This window comes from Physeter macrocephalus, chromosome 5 (assembly GCF_002837175.3).
Source record: "Physeter macrocephalus isolate SW-GA chromosome 5, ASM283717v5, whole genome shotgun sequence".
In the NCBI taxonomy this organism is placed as follows: Eukaryota; Metazoa; Chordata; class Mammalia; order Artiodactyla; family Physeteridae; genus Physeter; species Physeter macrocephalus.
In genome coordinates, this window is record NC_041218.1 from 60967234 (window position 1) to 60986759 (window position 19526).

At 37.3% G+C, this 19526-nt stretch overlaps 2 protein-coding genes across 22 annotated transcripts in view; one reads left to right on the forward strand and one right to left on the reverse strand.

Annotated features, from left to right (window-relative positions):
• Positions 1 to 19526, forward strand: part of DYNC1I1 (dynein cytoplasmic 1 intermediate chain 1) — a 495519-nt gene that overhangs the window by 473809 nt on the left and 2184 nt on the right. For all 16 annotated transcript variants that reach the window (XM_055085000.1, XM_055084998.1, XM_055085008.1 and 13 more), the window contains one exon: positions 554 to 679. In XM_055085000.1, coding sequence (XP_054940975.1) covers positions 554 to 679 — 126 coding nt within the window. The remainder of the gene's footprint in view (positions 1 to 553; positions 680 to 19526) is intronic.
• Positions 1 to 19526, reverse strand: part of SLC25A13 (solute carrier family 25 member 13) — a 262700-nt gene that overhangs the window by 6498 nt on the left and 236676 nt on the right. For 2 of the 6 annotated variants that reach the window (XR_008617415.1, XR_003679895.2), the window contains exons 19-23: positions 19220 to 19414; positions 18520 to 18623; positions 16035 to 16129; positions 9034 to 9160; positions 4726 to 5259 (exon numbers count right to left, since the gene is read on the reverse strand). The gene's annotated coding sequence lies outside the window, so the exon portion shown is untranslated. Of the gene's footprint in view, positions 1 to 2922; positions 4558 to 4725; positions 5260 to 9033; positions 9161 to 15291; positions 15336 to 16034; positions 16130 to 18519; positions 18624 to 19219; positions 19415 to 19526 lie in introns of those variants that run through there. The other 4 variants (XR_008617416.1, XR_003679894.2, XR_008617417.1 and 1 more) reach the window with 4 other exon arrangements.

The following is a 19526-nucleotide window of genomic DNA, read 5'->3' on the forward strand; positions in this document are numbered from 1 at the left end:
AAAGAAAGGAGGACTTGCAGTTTTGAAGTTTTTCACCTGCTTGCTTTTTCTTCTTCTGAGCATCCCCTCCCTGATGAGGTTTTGAGGGATCAATACATTTTTTTCCCCTGAAGACCCTTAATATGACTTTTATTCCACCATATACCCCATTCCCCCTTTTATATAGTATCCTTAATCTTGGTAAATCCTGAAATCTCCCCCTCCATTGATCCATAAATCATGACCTGATCAAGAAGTATCACATTTAGCTGCTGTGTTTGTATGTTGTTTGTGCACCCTGCATAATCTGAAGAAATATTTATGTCACTCACTGCCCGTTGACTGTGGAAAAAAACTCTCCCTCTTTTCCTTTTTTAAGTGTCTCTTCTCTCTACTCTTTAATTCAGTGGAGCATATGATTTAAGAACAATGAATCCTTTTCACCCCTGCACAAGGGATATATAGTACTTAATGCACATGCAGGCAGTGGTGACTCATCCAGTTAAGCGTATTGTTGTGAATTCATATATTTAAATTCATATTCAGAGATTCTTTGTTGTAACCCCTTTGGCAGGTTCCAACAGCAAGTGTGGCCATTGAGGGGGCATCCGCCCTAAACCGTGTTCGTTGGGCTCAAGGTGGCAAAGAAGTTGCCGTTGGGGACTCAGAAGGCCGTATTTGGATCTATGACGTCGGAGAGGTACATGTTATTTGGTTTGGGTGTTTTGATTTTGTTGTTCAGGTTTTTTTTGTTCTGTTTTTGCTTGTATATCTGGTTTGAAGACCTAGTGAAATTATTGACAGCACCTTGTGGGCCCTGAGAGCCCTCTCGAGTGCTTTTGCAAATTTCCATTGACTTCAGTGGGAGCTTAGTGAGACTTCCTCAGGGCCTAATTTGGTCTTCTGTCTCCACGCACAGGACCGTGCGTTAGTTAGTGATCGGGCTTCTTTCAGAGTGCTGTAGAATTCCCAGCTATCCTGTGATGCAGCATGGCACTTCCCCCCAGTTTCATGAAAATGAAAAGTTTGCCAAATTCATCATGCGAACATTGAATTTGGAATTTGTTGTTTACTTTGAAAAGTCAAGCTTTAGTTGGTGTGTTCAATTAAAAGGTATATACTATTACTCTTTAAAAGTAGCCAATTAAAAAAGCTGAGGCGAATCAGAACTTCGTATCGTTTTCATGATATTCAAAGTTATTATATGCAGTGTATACTTCTCTGGTTTATCCTGTTATATGACATGTAAAGTCATTCTGAATATCATGGTACATATCAAAAGAAAAAACTACATCTTTTTTTTCATATAAATCTCCTTGAATATTCATACTATACTTAATGTTACATTATCAGTCAATTTTACAGAAGCATATCTGTTTGTTTTTACTCTATGAGAAAGTATTGACAAAAACCTTCATTTCTGATGAGGTTAAAGAGTTTTTTTCTTAAAGACAAAGAAAATATTGAACTTTCAAGCAAAACAAAATAAGAGTGTTGTGTAAATTGTTTTCGTGTAACATGAATCTAACATTTGCATTCTGGGGGAAAATATACTGCATTTGTATATATAATGTCCTAGACGTAGGGAGTGCTCTTTGAGTGCCTGGTGGATGGGCATAGCTAATCACACTGAGAAGGGTTCTTTATGGTTTCATCAATGAGCTTCCTATAATTTTGGCAATCCTAGATGGTTTGATCTACAATGGAACTTTTGATGATGCTATAGAGTTGGTTGTGTTGAAACAAGCTGGATGGTGTTTGTGTGTATGTATTATTTTTGTTTGTTTTTTTGTTTTTTTGGGTTTTTTTTGCGGTACGCGGGCCTCTCACTGTTGGGGCCTCTCACTGTTGTGGCCTCTCCCGTTGCGGAGCACAGGCTCCGGACGCGCAGGCTCAGCGGCCATGGCTCACGGGCCCAGCCGCTCCGCGGCATGTGGGATCCTCCTGGACCGGGGCATGAACCTGTGTCCCCTGCATCGGCAGGCGGACCCTCAACCACTGCGCCACCAGGGAGGCCCCTATGTATGTGTTTTAATTCAGCCAGAGACAGAAACTAAATGACTTCAGAGATGGGAGTTTTCTGTTTGGGGATGTACAACTCTAAGAAGAACAGCTAGAAGAATCTCTCGTTTTCACTGCATGCCGTCTATTTCATTAGACCCCCACCCCCACCCCACCCCGGCTGCCCCTCAACTACTCCTGATGTCATAAGCTGAGTCATTCTAACAGTGACAAAGACTCTGTTAATATTCATCCCCAGTGGTGAAGATGCAAATAGTCCAGTGACTATTGACGTAGTTTGGAGTCTTTGAGAAAGAGAATACCCTCTGAATTAAAAATATTGCCAATATTTTTAAAGCAATATTTTCTTCAGTGAATATTTAAAATCAGTGCATCTTTTTCATGGTCTTCATCATCATAAAACCAAGCAACAGAAACACTTATTCTACATTGGTTCATTTATTTAAAAATTTAAAAGGTAGCAAAGAAGGAGAATATAAAGAATCAAAAGGTTTCTCTCCTCCTTTCCTTTGTTTAGAACAAGTACAATTGTAGGAGAGAAAATAGGTGTGGAGACATGCTCAGAGATGAAACGGTAGAAAATAGATGAAATTTATAAACTCTTTTCTCCACTTCCCTTGCTTATACATAACATCCCTTAATTCTCTTAAGATTATATGCAACATTAATTGTTTTATCCAAGAGGGCTGAAAAGCAGAATAGTCTAACAATCTGGTTTATTTAAAGTAAGGCATTTTGAAAAATCTGTACGTTGACCACAAATAATTTGTGGTCATATATTCATATATATGTAATATACATTCACACACACCACCTCTAGGCAATAAGAAAATACAGCATAACGTATATACAGGATTTTCTGCAATAAAGTGATTTTATAGCCATTGGACAACATTACTTGAATATGACTCATATTTGGGGAGTATGTATGATTTTGTAAAAGTTGCTTTGGCTGATATATGGCTGCTAAAACTTCTTCCTAGGTTGTTATCATTTCTAAGTTGTAAAGTGTTGTCATACTCATATTTCTCCTATCGTACCAGCAGATCAGGCTGGTTTTCATTTTTGTATTATTGTCCTTACTTTTCTAAGGGACATTACAGACTATGGAAACGTCTGCAACTCTAGGCCAGTCTCACCTATTGTCTGGAGTCTAGACAGGCTATAGAAAAAATCTCTGTGACATATAATAGGCCAAACAATTTGTAGGGTTGTTTATCCCTACAAAACCACCACCAGGAAAAAAAAAAAAGGGGGGGATATACTCTTTTATTGAGAGTAGGTAATATTATCATCTCTAGCCCTTTTCTGAACGACCGAAAATCAGGATAAGCTTATACATTTGAACGGTTCTTTCTGTATTGTTTGATCCTAAAAAGTAACCTATAGCTCAGAAAAACTCAGACTTTACAAGATAATTTTGTTGTAAGTATAGTTTTTCTCTTAAATTTGTAAATACCTTACAAAAATATTTATATGTATTTTGGGGGAGAAATAAAGGGGTCGTTTTCTGTTTCTCTTTGCTTGCCTCTATAGCCTGTTCTAAGTCTCTGAAGACCAACTCTGTAGAGGTACCACGTCCTAAAAGGAAAGACAACTCCTCCAGCTGAGTTTAGCTGAAGCCCACTTCGGAGAGCTGGTAGCTCATAGGCAAATGCTGCCATTACTGTAATTACTATTGTCTCGTTCACCAACCTAGACCTGACAGAGCACAGCTGTCCTTAGAAGGGCACCCCCTAAACAGTGCTTCCCCAGCCTTCCTAATCACCTACACTGCAGAAGGCCGGGCAGAGCGCCTTCATGGCAACCTGGCCCATTTAGAATTTGAGGTCAAATCCAACGCTGGTGCACGACTGACGAGAGGGAAGGGGTTTAAGCAGGAAGTGATTTTAAAAGGAAAAAATACAGAGAAAGAGAAAAAATATGTCACTGGGGATCAGATTGCCAGGAGACAGTGCTACCATTCTCTGTATTCAAAATTGGTCCTCCAGTCCCCATTAAAACAGCCCATCACCAGGGTCACGCTGGCCTTTGGATAGAAAACCTTGCTTTGTGGAACCCTCTAGGAAGAAGATGGAACACTTTTAGATAAGCCTTGCAATACAATCTGTATAAGGAAGTTAATGGTAGTTTTTAGAGGACACTTTGTTGCTCCATTTTCCTTGGGACCTCAGTACATAGAACTGGTGTCTGTCTACCGGAGGACATCTCACATTCATTCTCCCGTGGTTTACTTGACCGAGGCCTCTGTTAGGCTGAGGAGAAGGGAGGAGGGGGCAGCAGGCTATCTTTTGTAAGGTCCTGGTTCAGAGCGAGGCTGGCTTCATGGTTGTCCCACCTGTGCCGTCTTGCAGGGCCCCGTGCAGAGGAGTCCTGAGCTTGGTTTAATGCTCTGTTGTCATTGCCTTCCAATTGTTAAGACATTTTTCAACAAGGTGCTCCATGTTTCCATTTTGCACTGGGCCCCTCAAATTCTGTATTCCCTCCTGTCCGCAAGAGTATTGCTTTCAATACCACTCACAGTGCAGATCAGAAATGAAAAATTTTGGCCTTGACCTAGACCATTAGGAAGAAGGAGAAATCTTTATAGAGATATGGTTAAATGTAGTACCTGCCATATGGTATTATTATTACCTATTCCTTAAGACTATTTAAAAATGTTGGACGAGAATAGCAATGACATTGTATTCTAAATATCATGATATTTGGATATTTGGTGGATATTCTAATTTACCTCCCCACAGCCCTCTTTTGATCACATCATAATTTTAACTGAAAGTATAATAGAGTTTTGGGAAAGATCTCTATGATGCCTACTTTAGGTGGAGTCGAGGGGTGCCTTTCTCTGTCCACCTCGGTGTCAAGAACCTCCTGATAGAGGTTCTGTGACTTCTGTGACTGCCAGTGGAGAGAGCTCCATTAAAGTCCAGGTAGACGTGCCTTCCTGTGAGACTTCACACTCAGCCAGAAGGGCGCTGCAGAAAGGGACTCTGGTGTCACAGTTGTTAACAATCGTCTGCCTCATCTCCTGTCCCAGCCTGTTTCAGAGCGAGGCTGGCTTCATGGTTTTCCCTCCTGTGCAGTCTTGCAGGGCCCCGTGCAGAGGAGCCCTGAGCTTGGGCTGTGCTGAGTCCCATCACAGTGTGCCCATGATCATGCCCTCCTCTCTTATGTACAGTTGTCCTCCATGACTCTTAAGATGATGGCAGAGAGCAGTGGCTCGTATCCAGATTTACTGATGCAATTTATTATGAACTTCTGAAGGGGTAAACGGAGGATTGTGTATGAGCTCACTGAAATCACCAGATTGAGTTTGTCCATCCTTTTTTTTTTTTTTCTTTCTGGTACATTTAAATAGCAAAGGCATGAGTAATATCTCAAGGTCTACGATTAAGGAGGTAAAATATAAAACAGAAGTGTTTTCAGGTAGGCCACATGATGCTTTGTTTATATAGCATACATTTTTGGTTGTTTGATTTGAGCATTGTATCTGGAAAATATACTGTACACGTTTATTTTCACAGATAGGGGTCTGTTTTCTTTGCAGAGCAGGTGCTTAACTCCCATTAGCATAAATGGAAGTTATGTGAATTCAGTGAAAGACAGAGAAGACCCCTTTTATTATTTGGCTATAATTTTAATTCTATTCATGCATCTTAAAAGTTACTTAAATAGACAGTGGTTGCATGCACCATTTAAATTTTCTAAGGTCTAAATTTAAAAATGAGCTTAGCCGTTGAATAAGTTTCCAGGATTTTGCTCCCCAAACTGTGGGGATGCAATCTGTTTGTTTTGGAGCTGTATGATCCCATTAAATTAATTGAAAGATGGGTAAAATAACAAGTCATAAATTAACTACAAATATAACCTGAAAATGTTGAGTGTATTCTTCTTCAGAATACACTCACAGAGACCTGTTAATCATTGTTGGATTTTTTAAAATGATGTGTGAACACACATTCTTAAGAATCAAAAATAAAAATTACTCACTGCTGTGGCTCTTTACCGAATAGCAGGCTTTCCTATATATATATACATACGGAGCTGAGTTTAACAGCACATGGGCCAGTGAGTATAGAATTATTCACGTGCCCTGATGATTGATAGTCAGCCTAGCTACCTGTCTTTCTTGCAGATGTGTTTTATAGAAAGCCCGTTGCCATTGTTAATGCTTCATTGCTGTCACACAGATGCAGCTGTCATAAATATCCCCTAACAACTGTGTTTGCTGCTTATCTGAATTAGTTAGAATGCTGTTTGCAGCACCAGTTGTGAAAGAAGCAGTTTATCTTCCACCTCCTATTATTTCTTTTTCCATTAACCTCTTCTAGAGAAGATTGTTTTCAGTTGTGATAAATACTCATAAGTTTCAAATCCCTGATTATGTTTTTATAGTAGTCAAATGATAAAATTCCCAAATCATTTCAGCTTAAAGTAGGATCGGAAAAATAAAATGGCAACTTAAAAACTGTAATTTGGGAAATGAATAAATCTTATCGTCCCAGCTTTATTTGCTTGGTATCCCATTCACTAATTACCTAAGGAAATGTGTATTAATCTTTAAAGTTTAACCCTGAGCTTTGGCAACATTTCATATAACTTGTTTGATATGACTCTTTGGGGCCAAAAGAATGGCAGTCATTTTATTACAAATTTTAATAAATACAATAAATTTGACATTCGTCAATGTGTTAAAAAGGCCTTGAAAAATTTTTAGAAAGGAAAAAGGCAGGAGAATGTGAGAGATCAAATGCAACTGCTAAAACCGTAAGCATGAATTTAAATGTTCATTTTTTTTAAAAGATTTATTTATTTATTTAATTTATTTTTGGCTGCATCAGATCTTAGTTGCTAAATGTTCATTTGAATATATTTTAAAGATGAAATGAAAAATTAGAATGAAAAGTTTACTTGGATTCCCAATAGGAAAAATGACCTATGCAATATACTGTAGAATGATGGTCAAGGTATAATGTACGAGGACTATTAAAATGTGCCTCAAACCATTCTCATAGCTAGCTAGAATAAGAATAAAAGGAAAGATTGCATGAGCCATTTTCCTTGCAGCTTAAATAGCAGTTCTGCATAGGAGCACCTGATAAACTGGAAGTACTGGGAGTCGAAAAGGGTTTGAGCAACACAAAATAAATAACAATACATGTATGGTTTTTAAGTGGATTACACTGAGGCAATAATTGTTTGTTTTGTGGAACGATTTCATGTTCTCCAGTAGGACAGTGCCTACATTAGTTTTCCACAGGAATTTGTGCTCTAAATAATCCCCCTCCGTGGGGAAGGGGGGAATGCAGAACACAAAATAAGAAGTTAAACTGAAATTTGGGGGTTGATTGAAATAAGAGTTCCTTAATGAAAAAGAACTGCACTCGAAATCAGTCGATTTAATTATTGTGCTCTATGAAAGCCATTATCCCCTGCTGATGACGAGCCTGATAGCATAGCTAAGCTCTGGCAGCCTCCAGAAGAGAAGGGCAGAGCTAGGCTCAGCTTACCAGAGTCCAGTTATAATCACCCAAAACACTTGTGTTTCTCATTAAATGAGTGGCCATAAGTTGCTAGACTCTTGAAGATCTTTTAAGTAGTAGCTTATTCTTCAGTGGATAAACAATATTTTTATCTTTTGCTGATACTAAACACTTCTTTTGGTTTTTCCCTCCATTGCAAAGACTTTGGCATAAACTATTCTGTGATGCCAAAATCCAGATAAAAACTGAAAATCCAGATACTTAGTTCTGCCAGTAATATCTAGATATTTGATGACATAGAAGCAAAACATTTGGGATTTTTCAACTGGACTTTTCAGTTTTTAACCTGAATTTTTATTATCATAGCCACAAACCTGTGCAGTTAATAAGTCAAAAGCACAAAGGCATATATTTGTATGGGCAGATTTGGGGTGCTAATAAATATAATTATATAAAATAAGCTACTTTGAAATAATATATTCATTTCCTTGTCATAATAAATTATATGTATTTGAAATAAAATAATCTGATTAAAATAGATGATTATAATTTTAGTATTAACTTGATTTCTTCTAGGAAAAGTGTTGTAAAAAGAAAAGGAAAAGTGCTATTCCAATTAATGTTATAATTATTTATCTTATAGTGAATGTAGTCACAGTGGCTTTTATTTTGATAATTACATATGTAAAAGACCATGGTTAAACTAATTATTATATAAATAGTGTGCTTATTCAGGTAGCATTAGTGTATAAAAATGGATTTAAATATATTTTCAAGCCACTTTTTTTCTGAATCAATAATACTTAATGACTTTTATATATTATGGAGTAGTTGATTAAATGAAAACACTAATAATATCTAATCTTATAAAAACCAAATTAATGTGTGCAGAGTAATCTGCAATATGCAGTGAAATTAATATATTCCCATTTTGGTGATAAATGGTCTTTGAATATAAACCTTCTGAAACAAGTATCAGTTTGTATAATTAATCATCTTTATGATTCTTCTGTGGTTTCAAACTGTCATCTTCAATAGCAGTTTGGATTTTGAAGCAGTCATTAATTATAGTTTTAATTTTTTTTTATGTCTAACAAAATTGTGTTTAGTTTTAGAATTTCAAAACTGCTAAATTTTATCTTGAAAAATTACTGCTTAGAACAGTAGCCTCAAATCACAGCTTAGACCAGCCCGAGCATGAAGCTGCTTCAATCATGTGAGTCTAGATTAACACTGGCCTGTATAGAAATGAAGAGTTATTTGTTTCTTTTGCGAGTATGTGTGTTACTATTGGTGTATCTAAAATAGAATATGAAATCAAATATCTGCCTATACATGTTGATGTATAAATATTTATATGCCATATAGGCTGGACTTGCAAAGGGAGGAAGTGGATGAATCATTATATTCTACTTTCAAGGAAGGTCTGCATGAATTTTTGAGAATGTCAGCTATCAGAACATCTTTTCCATTTTAAAATATGAATTATTTATCAATCATTTAGGGAATATCAAAGCTTAACATTGTAGAAGAAAGTTTGCACTCTTACTTTTTAGGCTGGCAGATAAAGCTGATCAGTGGTCCATTCCCTAAGATCTTTGTCCTCATGGCCAGCCAATACTTTCTCAACATTTAGACAGGATCTTCTGTTTTTATTTGTCTTGGCATTAAGGACCCTTAGGAAAAAAGTGAACATCTTCTAGTATCGTAAAAACTAGGCACCCTTTGACTTAGGGGAAAAAATCAGTTTGGCAGCCCTCCTTTGGCTAATCACATTCCTCAGTAGAGTTTTTCTGATCTTTAGCGTGCCACATCCACAGAAACATAGGTACTTGCCAGTTGTCTATTTGAACAGGATAACCTGGCCTAGCAGAGTGCCTGGCACATAACAGGCACTCAGTAAATAATTCGGTGAATGAATGTTTCACATGTGAATGTTGAAGGTTAAGGAAAAGCTTAATGGTGTGAGGTGTTTAGAGGGCAGCCTCCACATTGGCTGTAGATTAATGGACAGGAAAAATAATCGTTTAACTATATTTGCATGGTAAAAGGTACATAGAAAATATATTTAGAAAAGAGTGCTTGTCCTTCCTCTCCAGTCTCTATCCCAGTCAGTCTCCCCTCCTTTGCTTTTAAAAGTGAGCAGTTGGTCACTAGACGTAACAAAAGAGGAACAGTTTATTCAAATAGTCGTCAAACCACTGGAAAAATGCTTCTTTTTCATTGTGCTTTTTTTGGACACTATAGATATGGTAAATCATGAACTACATTATAAAAATACCTCTTTTATGCCCAAACATTCAGTAGGAGGGAATGACATTTCTTTTATTACCTTGGTAAATGTTTTTAAGATGTTTAGCAATAAGCCTTCTTTTTGTCAAAACTGCTTAGATGCAGTGGTTGCTAGAAATTTACTAGAAAACCTATAGTTAATATCAGAAAGAGAAAGGATATATGTTTAGTCAGCTGGTATGAGAGATCAGTTTGAGTAGCATATGCTTTTTCATTTTCCTGTCAGTTTCTTGATCTTTTGTGTTATGGACAAAGAATGGTAGTGAAGTTTAAAAAGTTTATTTTCCATTGTTGTCCATCAGCCAATGTTTTTAGCAATTTTTTCCATCTTTTGGACAGAGAACTAGATTGTTCTAAATAATAGAAAAGTAATGCTTAAGACATTTCTAAAGAAAAGAGAGTGACAAGATTTTAATACAGATGTGAGCAAGGTCATCTTTAAGCCATAGTGAATTAACTCTTTTTTCAGCTGTGTGGGTTTTCCCCCCCTCAGGTAAAAACTTCAGAATTTTGTCATGCTTCCCATGATGCTAAATTTTAACATGAAGAATAGTTCTAAATATTCACTTTTTAAGAATAATGTTTAAAATTATTTCCTTCAGTGTTGGCTGGCTTATTGAAATTGATATAGACTCATATTTGTTACTGTTTACTTTTGACTTTTATGTCCTAACTTTTTTTCCTTAATTGGGTGGTAATGGATTTTTTAAAAGTATTGTTCTAACAAACATGCTATAAAAGTCAACCACTCATTTAAAGATACTAGGAAGAAAACTTTAGCAGAAAGATCTCAAGCTTCATGGGTGGATAGAGGGTTCCCTTAGATGGGATTTTCAAATAAAAGAAATTCTTTCTTAACCAAAGAATAATCAGATATCAGACTACCATAGGTTAGCATGATGCTAAATCTCACAGAAATTTTGACCTACTGACTGGGAACAGCAGATGCTACAGAATGGAGACTAATGTAACTTCTACTTTCTGGACTTTTCTAAAACTGCTCTAAATACTAAGTTACCACACAGTATATCTTTTCGTGGTGGAGCACTGTAGTATACTTATGCGCTCTGTATACTGCATCCTGGCTTGGAATTTTGGTTCGTGGTTTCATCCATTGTTACCAGTGATGCTAGACCCTCCCAAGAGTTAAATACAGTGGAGCTTGGTCTCGTTCTGTTCTGGCGGCTGTTTCATTGCTTACGACCTCCCGCTTTGCTTTCCTCTGTGTGTGTGGCAAAGGGAAGTGTCCTAAAAAATATAGGCTTCCTCTGAACACAAATGTGTGTTTGTACACCAGTAAGTAAGTTCACAAACTCCTGAATTGGGGTGCCGTTAACTGCTGTACTTTTTAAAAAGCTTTTAGAGCTTAGAGGGGTTTAGCAGTTGTTCTGTGGAAACCCATGTTCACGTCCACGGTTTCTTTAAATGCATTAGCAACAAGAACAACAAAATCAGTGTGCATTAAAGTGAAAAGGTAATTCGTAAGATATCGTTTTAAAGAAAACTTTCGTTTTTAGGTTAATACAGGAGCTGAATTGTGTATCTCTTTGGAATCCGTGGTTAACATAATTGTCTCAGACTTTTTTTTTTAATGACTCCATTTAATTGAAAGATTACAAAGATGCTGCTGAACCACACATCCTGGAATATTCATCCTGAAACCTGGAGTCCTACTCATTTTGTTTGGTTTCTCAGATACGTTAAACATGGCACACTGAAATTACAGAATGCCTTTCTGTCTGAATTATCCAAGATATTTTTAAAAAGTAACCTGCTTTTATACTAGGCAATGCCTGAGACAGATACTTTTAACATAAAAAATACAGCATTGGGCTGGTAGGAGTTACTGCAGATAAAGCAGCTATTTAAAATCAGCTGCTAGGTACTATAAACCCTTTAAAATTACTAACAAATGAGGGAGGCTTGACTGAGGACTGTTTAGAATGGTTAGCCATGTGCTTATAAAAAGGGACACGTGAATGATATTTGTGTGCTTAACCCTGGTTATAAAAAGTCATTTGATTTTGATAACAGCATGTGCAGTGGTTACAAGGCCTTACAACTTGAGCTAAAAATGTAGACTCCCACCATAGAAAGTGCCATAAAAAGGAAATAGCTTGGGCTTCCCTGGTGGTGCAGTGGTTAAGAATCCGCCTGCCAATGCAGGGGACACAGGTCTGAGCCCTGGTCCGGGAAGATCCCACATGCTGCAGAGCTACTCAGCCCGAGCTCTAGAGCCCACGAGCCACAACTACTGAGCCCGCGTGCCACCATTACTGAAGCCCGTGCACCTACAGCCCATGCTCCACAACAAGAGAAGCCCCTGCAATGAGAAGCCTGTGCACCACGACGCAGTGTAGCCCCTGCTGGCTGCAACTAGAGAAAGCCCGTGCACAGCAATGAAGACCCAACGCAGCCAAAAATAAGTAAATAAATTACTAAAAAAAAATTTTTTTAAAGAAATAGCTTGACAAAGCTGTATTGGTCATATTTGAACAATGAAAAAGATGCATGTGTATGTGTATATTTACAAGGAATAATTATACTTGAAATTGGGACACAGGTCTGAGCCCTGGTCCGGGAAGATCCCACATGCTGCAGAGCTACTCAGCCCGAGCTCTAGAGCCCACGAGCCACAACTACTGAGCCCGCGTGCCACCATTACTGAAGCCCGTGCACCTACAGCCCATGCTCCACAACAAGAGAAGCCCCTGCAATGAGAAGCCTGTGCACCACGACGCAGTGTAGCCCCTGCTGGCTGCAACTAGAGAAAGCCCGTGCACAGCAATGAAGACCCAACGCAGCCAAAAATAAGTAAATAAATTACTAAAAAAAAATTTTTTTAAAGAAATAGCTTGACAAAGCTGTATTGGTCATATTTGAACAATGAAAAAGATGCATGTGTATGTGTATATTTACAAGGAATAATTATACTTGAAATTTGATTTTTAAATTAACAAAACGTCCTCTGACAGGATTTTTCTTGTGATCTGAAAGAACCCTTTCCCCATACCCAGTTCGTGAAACTCAGTCATACGTTTAATAATAGCTATCTAGGAAATGATTTGTATGGGTTTTTAAGAAAGCAAATATCAAATCTAAGGTGTACTTCTAAAAAATGCAGTGCTCTATGTAGGTGAAAGGAAGAAAAGAGGGAAGGGAGCGAAAAAAGGAAAAAAATTGGAGCGGGAATTAACGTTAAGAAGGAAAAATATAGGGCGAACAACATCATTTATCTGGGGTTTATAATGTGCCAAACACTGAGCTTAAGCTTTTTATACTTGGGGGGAGATCTTGTTTAATATTCACAATGGTCCTAGGAGTTAGTGGAAAAATTCCTTTTTCTCACAAATGAAGTGAAGATCTGAGATCTTAAAACATACATTTCCTAAGCACACCCAGGAAATTACTGGCAGAGCTGTGAAAGAAACCATATCATCTGGGTGCTGTCTGAGGTGGAAAAAAGTCAACCCTGGCTCCATTCTCAAAATCTAGTTACCGTTCAATCTGTGCCTCCCTTTAGGTACACAAGAAGCCCAGGCAGGACCCCCAGTGGTTAGCCTAATTAGTTATTTGGGGATGGGGTAGGGCAGGATCTAGGGGCATCCTCCATCCCATTCAGGAGGGGGGCAGACCCATGACACAGCCTCAGAACTAGGGGGATGAAGGGGGAGGATGAAAATGATCAATTTTCATGAATTTTTCCACAACTTTTGCACTTTTGCTTTTTATTTCTGACCTTTACATCTTCTAGGAATCTTGGAAGATTAAAAATATTTAGAATCTTTTAGCAGGTGACTCAAAACACATTACCTGCCTGCCACTCTGACATGGTATGCTGTCATTTCCTAAAGGGGTGAGGCTCCTGATTGCCCACCCTGACATGTGGTAAGTTACACGGTCTTGAGCAAATCATTCAGCTCCCTGTCCTCCTGTTTCCTGCCTGTCAAAGAGAGGTCTGCTCCTTAATGTCCTCCCATAGCAAAATTAGAATTAATTCTTAAAGAAAGCAAAACCACAAAAATGATATAGAATTGATATGTACGCCACTCACATATGTGATTTTTAGGAACATGTTCAATCTGAGTGTTCAAAGAACAAGAATGCATGACTATTCTGTGTTGAACTCATAGTACTTTCTTCACTTAGATTACCTTTCTCATCCTCTCCACATCTCTTTTGATAAATGGGTCAGACACCATCATCTCCATTTTACAATTGAGGCAATGAGAGGTTAAGTGCCTGACCATGGCCAGTAACCAAGATGAAAGCAGGACTTAAGTTTCCTGTCCAAATCTAAGGTTCATTTTACCTCCTCCTGAGGGCCAAATTACTGCTTCAGAAACTACCTTTGGCCTTAGTTCCCTCGGCTGTAAATGTATGGTCATATCTATAAGGGGCACTTACTTACTTTTAGAGCCAAGATTTTGTTATCTCAGGAATCAGCTCCCCGAGTGCTTTTGGCACAAAAATGCTTTATACATTTAGCAAAAAGTTAGAAAAACAGTCATCCAGTTGCGAAGGGGGGGGTGGTATACTGGCGAGTGGTGAACGCTGGATGAAGCAGTAGAAGAATCTGAGTCATCTCTGACCTAGGATGTGGACGTTGGTGCATGAATCTGAAGGCCCAAAATGTTTCCAGAGCCACTTTGATTCAGGACAATACTGGTCAATTTTTTTGGGCCCTTTTTTATGGTAGTCCCTTGCTATAACTATGGGCTATTTCCTTCACAGTGCTTCTCAAATGTTTTTTAATTAATTGAAATTATTCATCACCATTAGACACTTGTGACTATTCTTCCTATCAGAAATGTAAATTGTTTGAAAATTATTCTAAACTTATTTTCAGGGGGAAAAAATCCATAGTGATGGTCTAGATTTAGCCTTAATGCCTTGCTAGAAACCTGAAGAGATGCTGAAGCCATGTCATTAACATGCCATTTGCTTCCCTGCTAGTCGCTTGACACACAACACATACCAGGAAATGTTGCATTTATCACTGTAAGAAGGTAAATTTTAGGTTACTCACTTTCTGAATATCAGTAAAGTTTTAAAAAAAAAACCTACGCCAGTATTCACACATTTTGACCTAAGAAAACACGATAATTAATATTTATAGTCATCATATGCCAAAATGATTCATCACTGTATCTTTAGTCTGACCATAGTGCCTGCCATATAGCTGGTACTCAGTCGTCCATGATGAATAAATCAGTATTGAATATATATATATATATATATATATATATATATATATATGCTAGTTAGAAGGGCATGACAGCAGTCTTTTTCTTAGTCAAAGAAACGAGCAGAGTTTTTTATCCTACTTAATGATTAAGGTAAAATTGGATTAAAAGTCTCCTAGAGAAAGTTTCAGATGCACTTATGCTCATGATCTTCTTTTCTAGACATTTCTAATCAGAGAGAACCAGGTGAGAAGAGTCAGGAACTGCCAAGGGTAAGAAGGACACAGTTCTGTCCAAACAGATGCTGTTTACAGCCAAAGATGTAAAATGAAGAGTGGTGGTCTTGTTCGTTAGGACACCTGTTTGGTCTTACCTACAAGTAATTCAGATGCCAAAAATTATTACTTTGGGTGTGGAAACAGCCTGTGAATACACATTCACACATTCAAGCTAAGATTATACTTAAAGTGCTTCCTGATGGTGATATTTAACTCTAAAAATGGGGCAGTGTGCACCTCACCTTCTAACATTACGATGATCTTGGATTGTTTTTATAGTCAGCTAGATGAAAAAGTGTGATAGGATGAGGTAGATAAATTTAAGTTTCTAGAAGCAATTGTGTTCTCATCCTGTTCTAATCAATAATTTTGTGTGTGTGAACCAAAGCAAGCTAACTTTTCTGTGAAGTTTATGGTATATTCTAGAGAGGAAAATGCTTGGCAGAGCAATTAAAAAAAAAAAAAAACTTCTAATATTTTCCCAACCTATATGAAACTTTCACAGATCAAAAAGACAAGATATGTTAGAATACTGTGAAACATTTTGTGAGGGTGAATCTGTATTTTTAAGGACAAATATAGTACTATTATTTCCATCACCATGGAAAAGGTCAAATGTATTGCAGTAGTTCCACAGTAGGGTATATTTTTATCAGAAACTTTTAAATTTGATAAAATTCATTCTTAGATTAATATACAGAAATCTGTTGCATTTCTTTACACTAACAATGAAATATCAGAAGGAGAAAGTAAAAATCCCATTTAAAATAGCATCAAAAATATAAAATACCTACCAGGAATTCCCTGGTGGTCCAGTGGTTAGGACCCTGTGCTTTCACTGCTGAGGGCCTGGGTTCAGTCCCTGGTCAGGGAACTAAGATCCCACAAGCTGTGGGGTGCAGCCAAAAAAAAAAAAGTATATAAATATATATTTATATAATATAAATATATATATAAAATACCTAGGGCTAAACTTAACCAAGGAGATGAAACACATATATGCTGAAACCTATAAAACACTGATAAAGGAAACTGAAGATGATTCAAAGAAATGGAAAGATATCCATGCTCTTGGATTAGAATTAGTATTGTTAAATGGCCACACTATCCAAAGCAATCTACAGCTTTAATGCAATCCCTATCAAAATACCCATGACATTTTTCACAGAACTAGAACAAATCCTAAAATTTACATGGAACCACAAAAAACCCAGAATTGCCAAAGCAATCCGGAGGAAAAAGAACAAAGCAGGAGGCATAACTCTTCCAGACTTCAGACTGTACTACAAAGCAATAGTAATCAAAATAGCATGGTATTGGCACAAAAACAGGCATAGATCAATGGAACAGAATAGAGAGCCTAAACTCACACACCTATGGTCAATTAATCTGTGACAAAGGAGCCAAGAATATACAATGGAGAAAAGACAGTCTCTTCAACAAGTGGGGCTGGGAAAGCTGGACAACATGTAAATCAATGAAATTACAATATCCCTCATACCGTATACAAAAATAAACTCAAAATGGTTTAAAGAACTAAATATAAGACATGACACCATAAAACTCCGAGAAGAGAGCATAGGCAAAACATTCTCTGACATAAATCATAGCAATATTTTCTTAGATCAGTCCCCCAAGGCAAAAGAAATAAAAATAAATTGGGACCTAATCAGACCTAAACTTCTATAACAACAAAGGAAACCATCAACAAAATGAAAACGGCCTATGGAATGGGAGAAAATATTTACACATGCTGCGACTGACAGGGGGTTAATCCAAAACATACAAATGGCTCATACAACTCAGTATCAAAAAAACTGAACAACCCAAAGAAATGGGCAGAAGACCTAAATAGACATTTCTCCAAAGAAGACATAGAGACGGCCAACAGGCACATGAAAAGATGTTCAAAATCCATAACTATTAGAAAAATGCAAATCAGACCACAACTTGGTATTATCTCACACTGGTCTGAATGGCCATCATCAAAAAGTCAAAAAATACTAAATGCTGGGAGAGGGTGTAGAGAAAAGGGAACCTTCCTACACTGTTGGTGGGAATGTAAATTGGTGCAGCAACTATGGAAAACAGTATGGAGGTTCCTGAAAAAAACTAAAAATAGAGCTACCATATGATCCAGCAATCCCACACAGCAATCCATATACCGAGCAATCCTGGGTATATATCTGGAAAAGATAAAAACTCTAATTGGAAAAGATACATGTACCCCAATGTTCATTGCAGCACTATCTACAATAGCCAAGACACGGAAGCAACCTAAATGTCCACTGACAGATGAGCAGATAAAGAAAATGTGGTATAGATATACAGTGCAATATTACTCAGCCATAAAAAACAATGAAATAATGCCATTTGCAGCAATTTGGACAGACCTAGACATTATCATACTAAGTGGAGTAAGCCAGAGAAAGATAAATATCATATATCACTTATATGTGGAATCTAAAAAAATACAAACGGATGTACATACAAAACAGAAACAGACTGGCATAGAAAACAAACGTACAGTTACCAAAAGGGAAGATGAGGGTGGGAAGAGATACATTAGGAGTATGGGATTAACAGAAACTACTATATGTAAAATAGATCAGCAACAAAGATTTACTGAATAGCACAGGGAACTATATTCAATACTTTGTAGTAATATAAAATAGAAAATAATCTGAGGTATATATAATTGAATCACTTTGCTGCACACCTGAAACAATTTTTAACTCAACTATACTTCAATTTTTTAAAAAAATCCTCAAAGATTTTACGTACAAAAACCCTTTAAATTTAACGTTTTATTAATGGAAAACATTAAAATTACTACTTTGATTTCTTTAACAAATAAAGGAACGAGACTTCCAAAAAATTTGTCTTTGAAAAGTAATATGTGCAACTTTATATGTCATCAGTGATACTCAGTTCTGTCCCAGACTGTATCTGGACACATATTCAACCCTTAATATTTCATAATCTTTATTAGAGTTGTTTCTTAAGTCTTGCCATCACCTACCACTACATGAAATGATGTAAACACATTGACCTGTTTTGTTTTAGTATATAGTTTCTATACATTGCTATCAATAAAACATTACATACGGTATCATATAGTAACTTAAATTTGTGCCATTTTAACCAATAATAAGTACAGTGTTACGTTTAGAAGCCAAACCCCTAGACTATATCACTTTTACTAGTGAGATCTGCTTTTTTCCAATATTTAACGTTACATGAAGTTACGAGGCATTTTAGATTTAACTTGATTCTCACCTTATACGAGAAAAAGTTATAAATGTTATCATGATTCGCGTTTGTATCTTCTTGGGCTTTTTGTTTTGTTTTCGTGGTTCTTTCTGGGAGGGCTTGGTCAGGAGCTGGAGAAAAGACAAGAAAGAGTGGACCTAATCTTTCATATAAATATGTTGCCAACCTTTTCCTGCTCATACTTTTTGTTAGCTCTTTGTATAATTTATTTTGAGGACTTCATTTCCCCAGTGCAGTATTTTGTAAAATTGAAGAGAAAAATGAAGAATAGTGGAACATAGGAAAATAACTCAAAGTAGAGAAAATGAACTGAGCAAAGGGGTAACAGTGCCATTCAAGACTGTTGTGAACTTGTGTCACTGTCTAAAAAGGAATTTGGATTCATTTCAATAACTAGGGAAGTATTTAACCATTCAGAACTCACTCATATGAGTAAATGAGAGTTGTTAGTACTCCGTTTCTCCAAATAAGAAATAACAAAGAAGTACAAAAAAAAAGTTGTTAAAAGAAAAAAAAAGCTTACCTCTCCCACCTGTATATCATTTCCAGAATTAAATCCTTGAAACATTTAACCTCAGGACAGAACACTAATTGAAGGACGGTACTTTGTAGGATGATGATGCCACCCTCCAATAAGTTGTCTTGGATAGATCGTATCTGAGAATATCATCAACTGTAATAAAAATTTAAAGTTCTAGGGGCTTACCTGGTGGCACAGTGGTTGGGAATCCACGTGTCAATGCAGGGGACATGGGTTCGTGCCCTGGTCCAGGAGGATCCCACATGCCGCGGAGCAGCTAAGCCCGTGCGCCTCAACTACCGAGCCTGCGCTCTAGAGCCTGCGAGCCATAACCACTGAGTCCGCGCCACTGCTGAGGCCCGCGTGCCTGGGGCCCGTGCTCTGCAACGGGAGAAGCCACCACAATGAGAAGCCCGCGCACCACAACCAGAGAAAGCCCACACACAGCAGCAAAGACCCAATGAAGCCAAAAATAAATTAATTAAATTTTAAA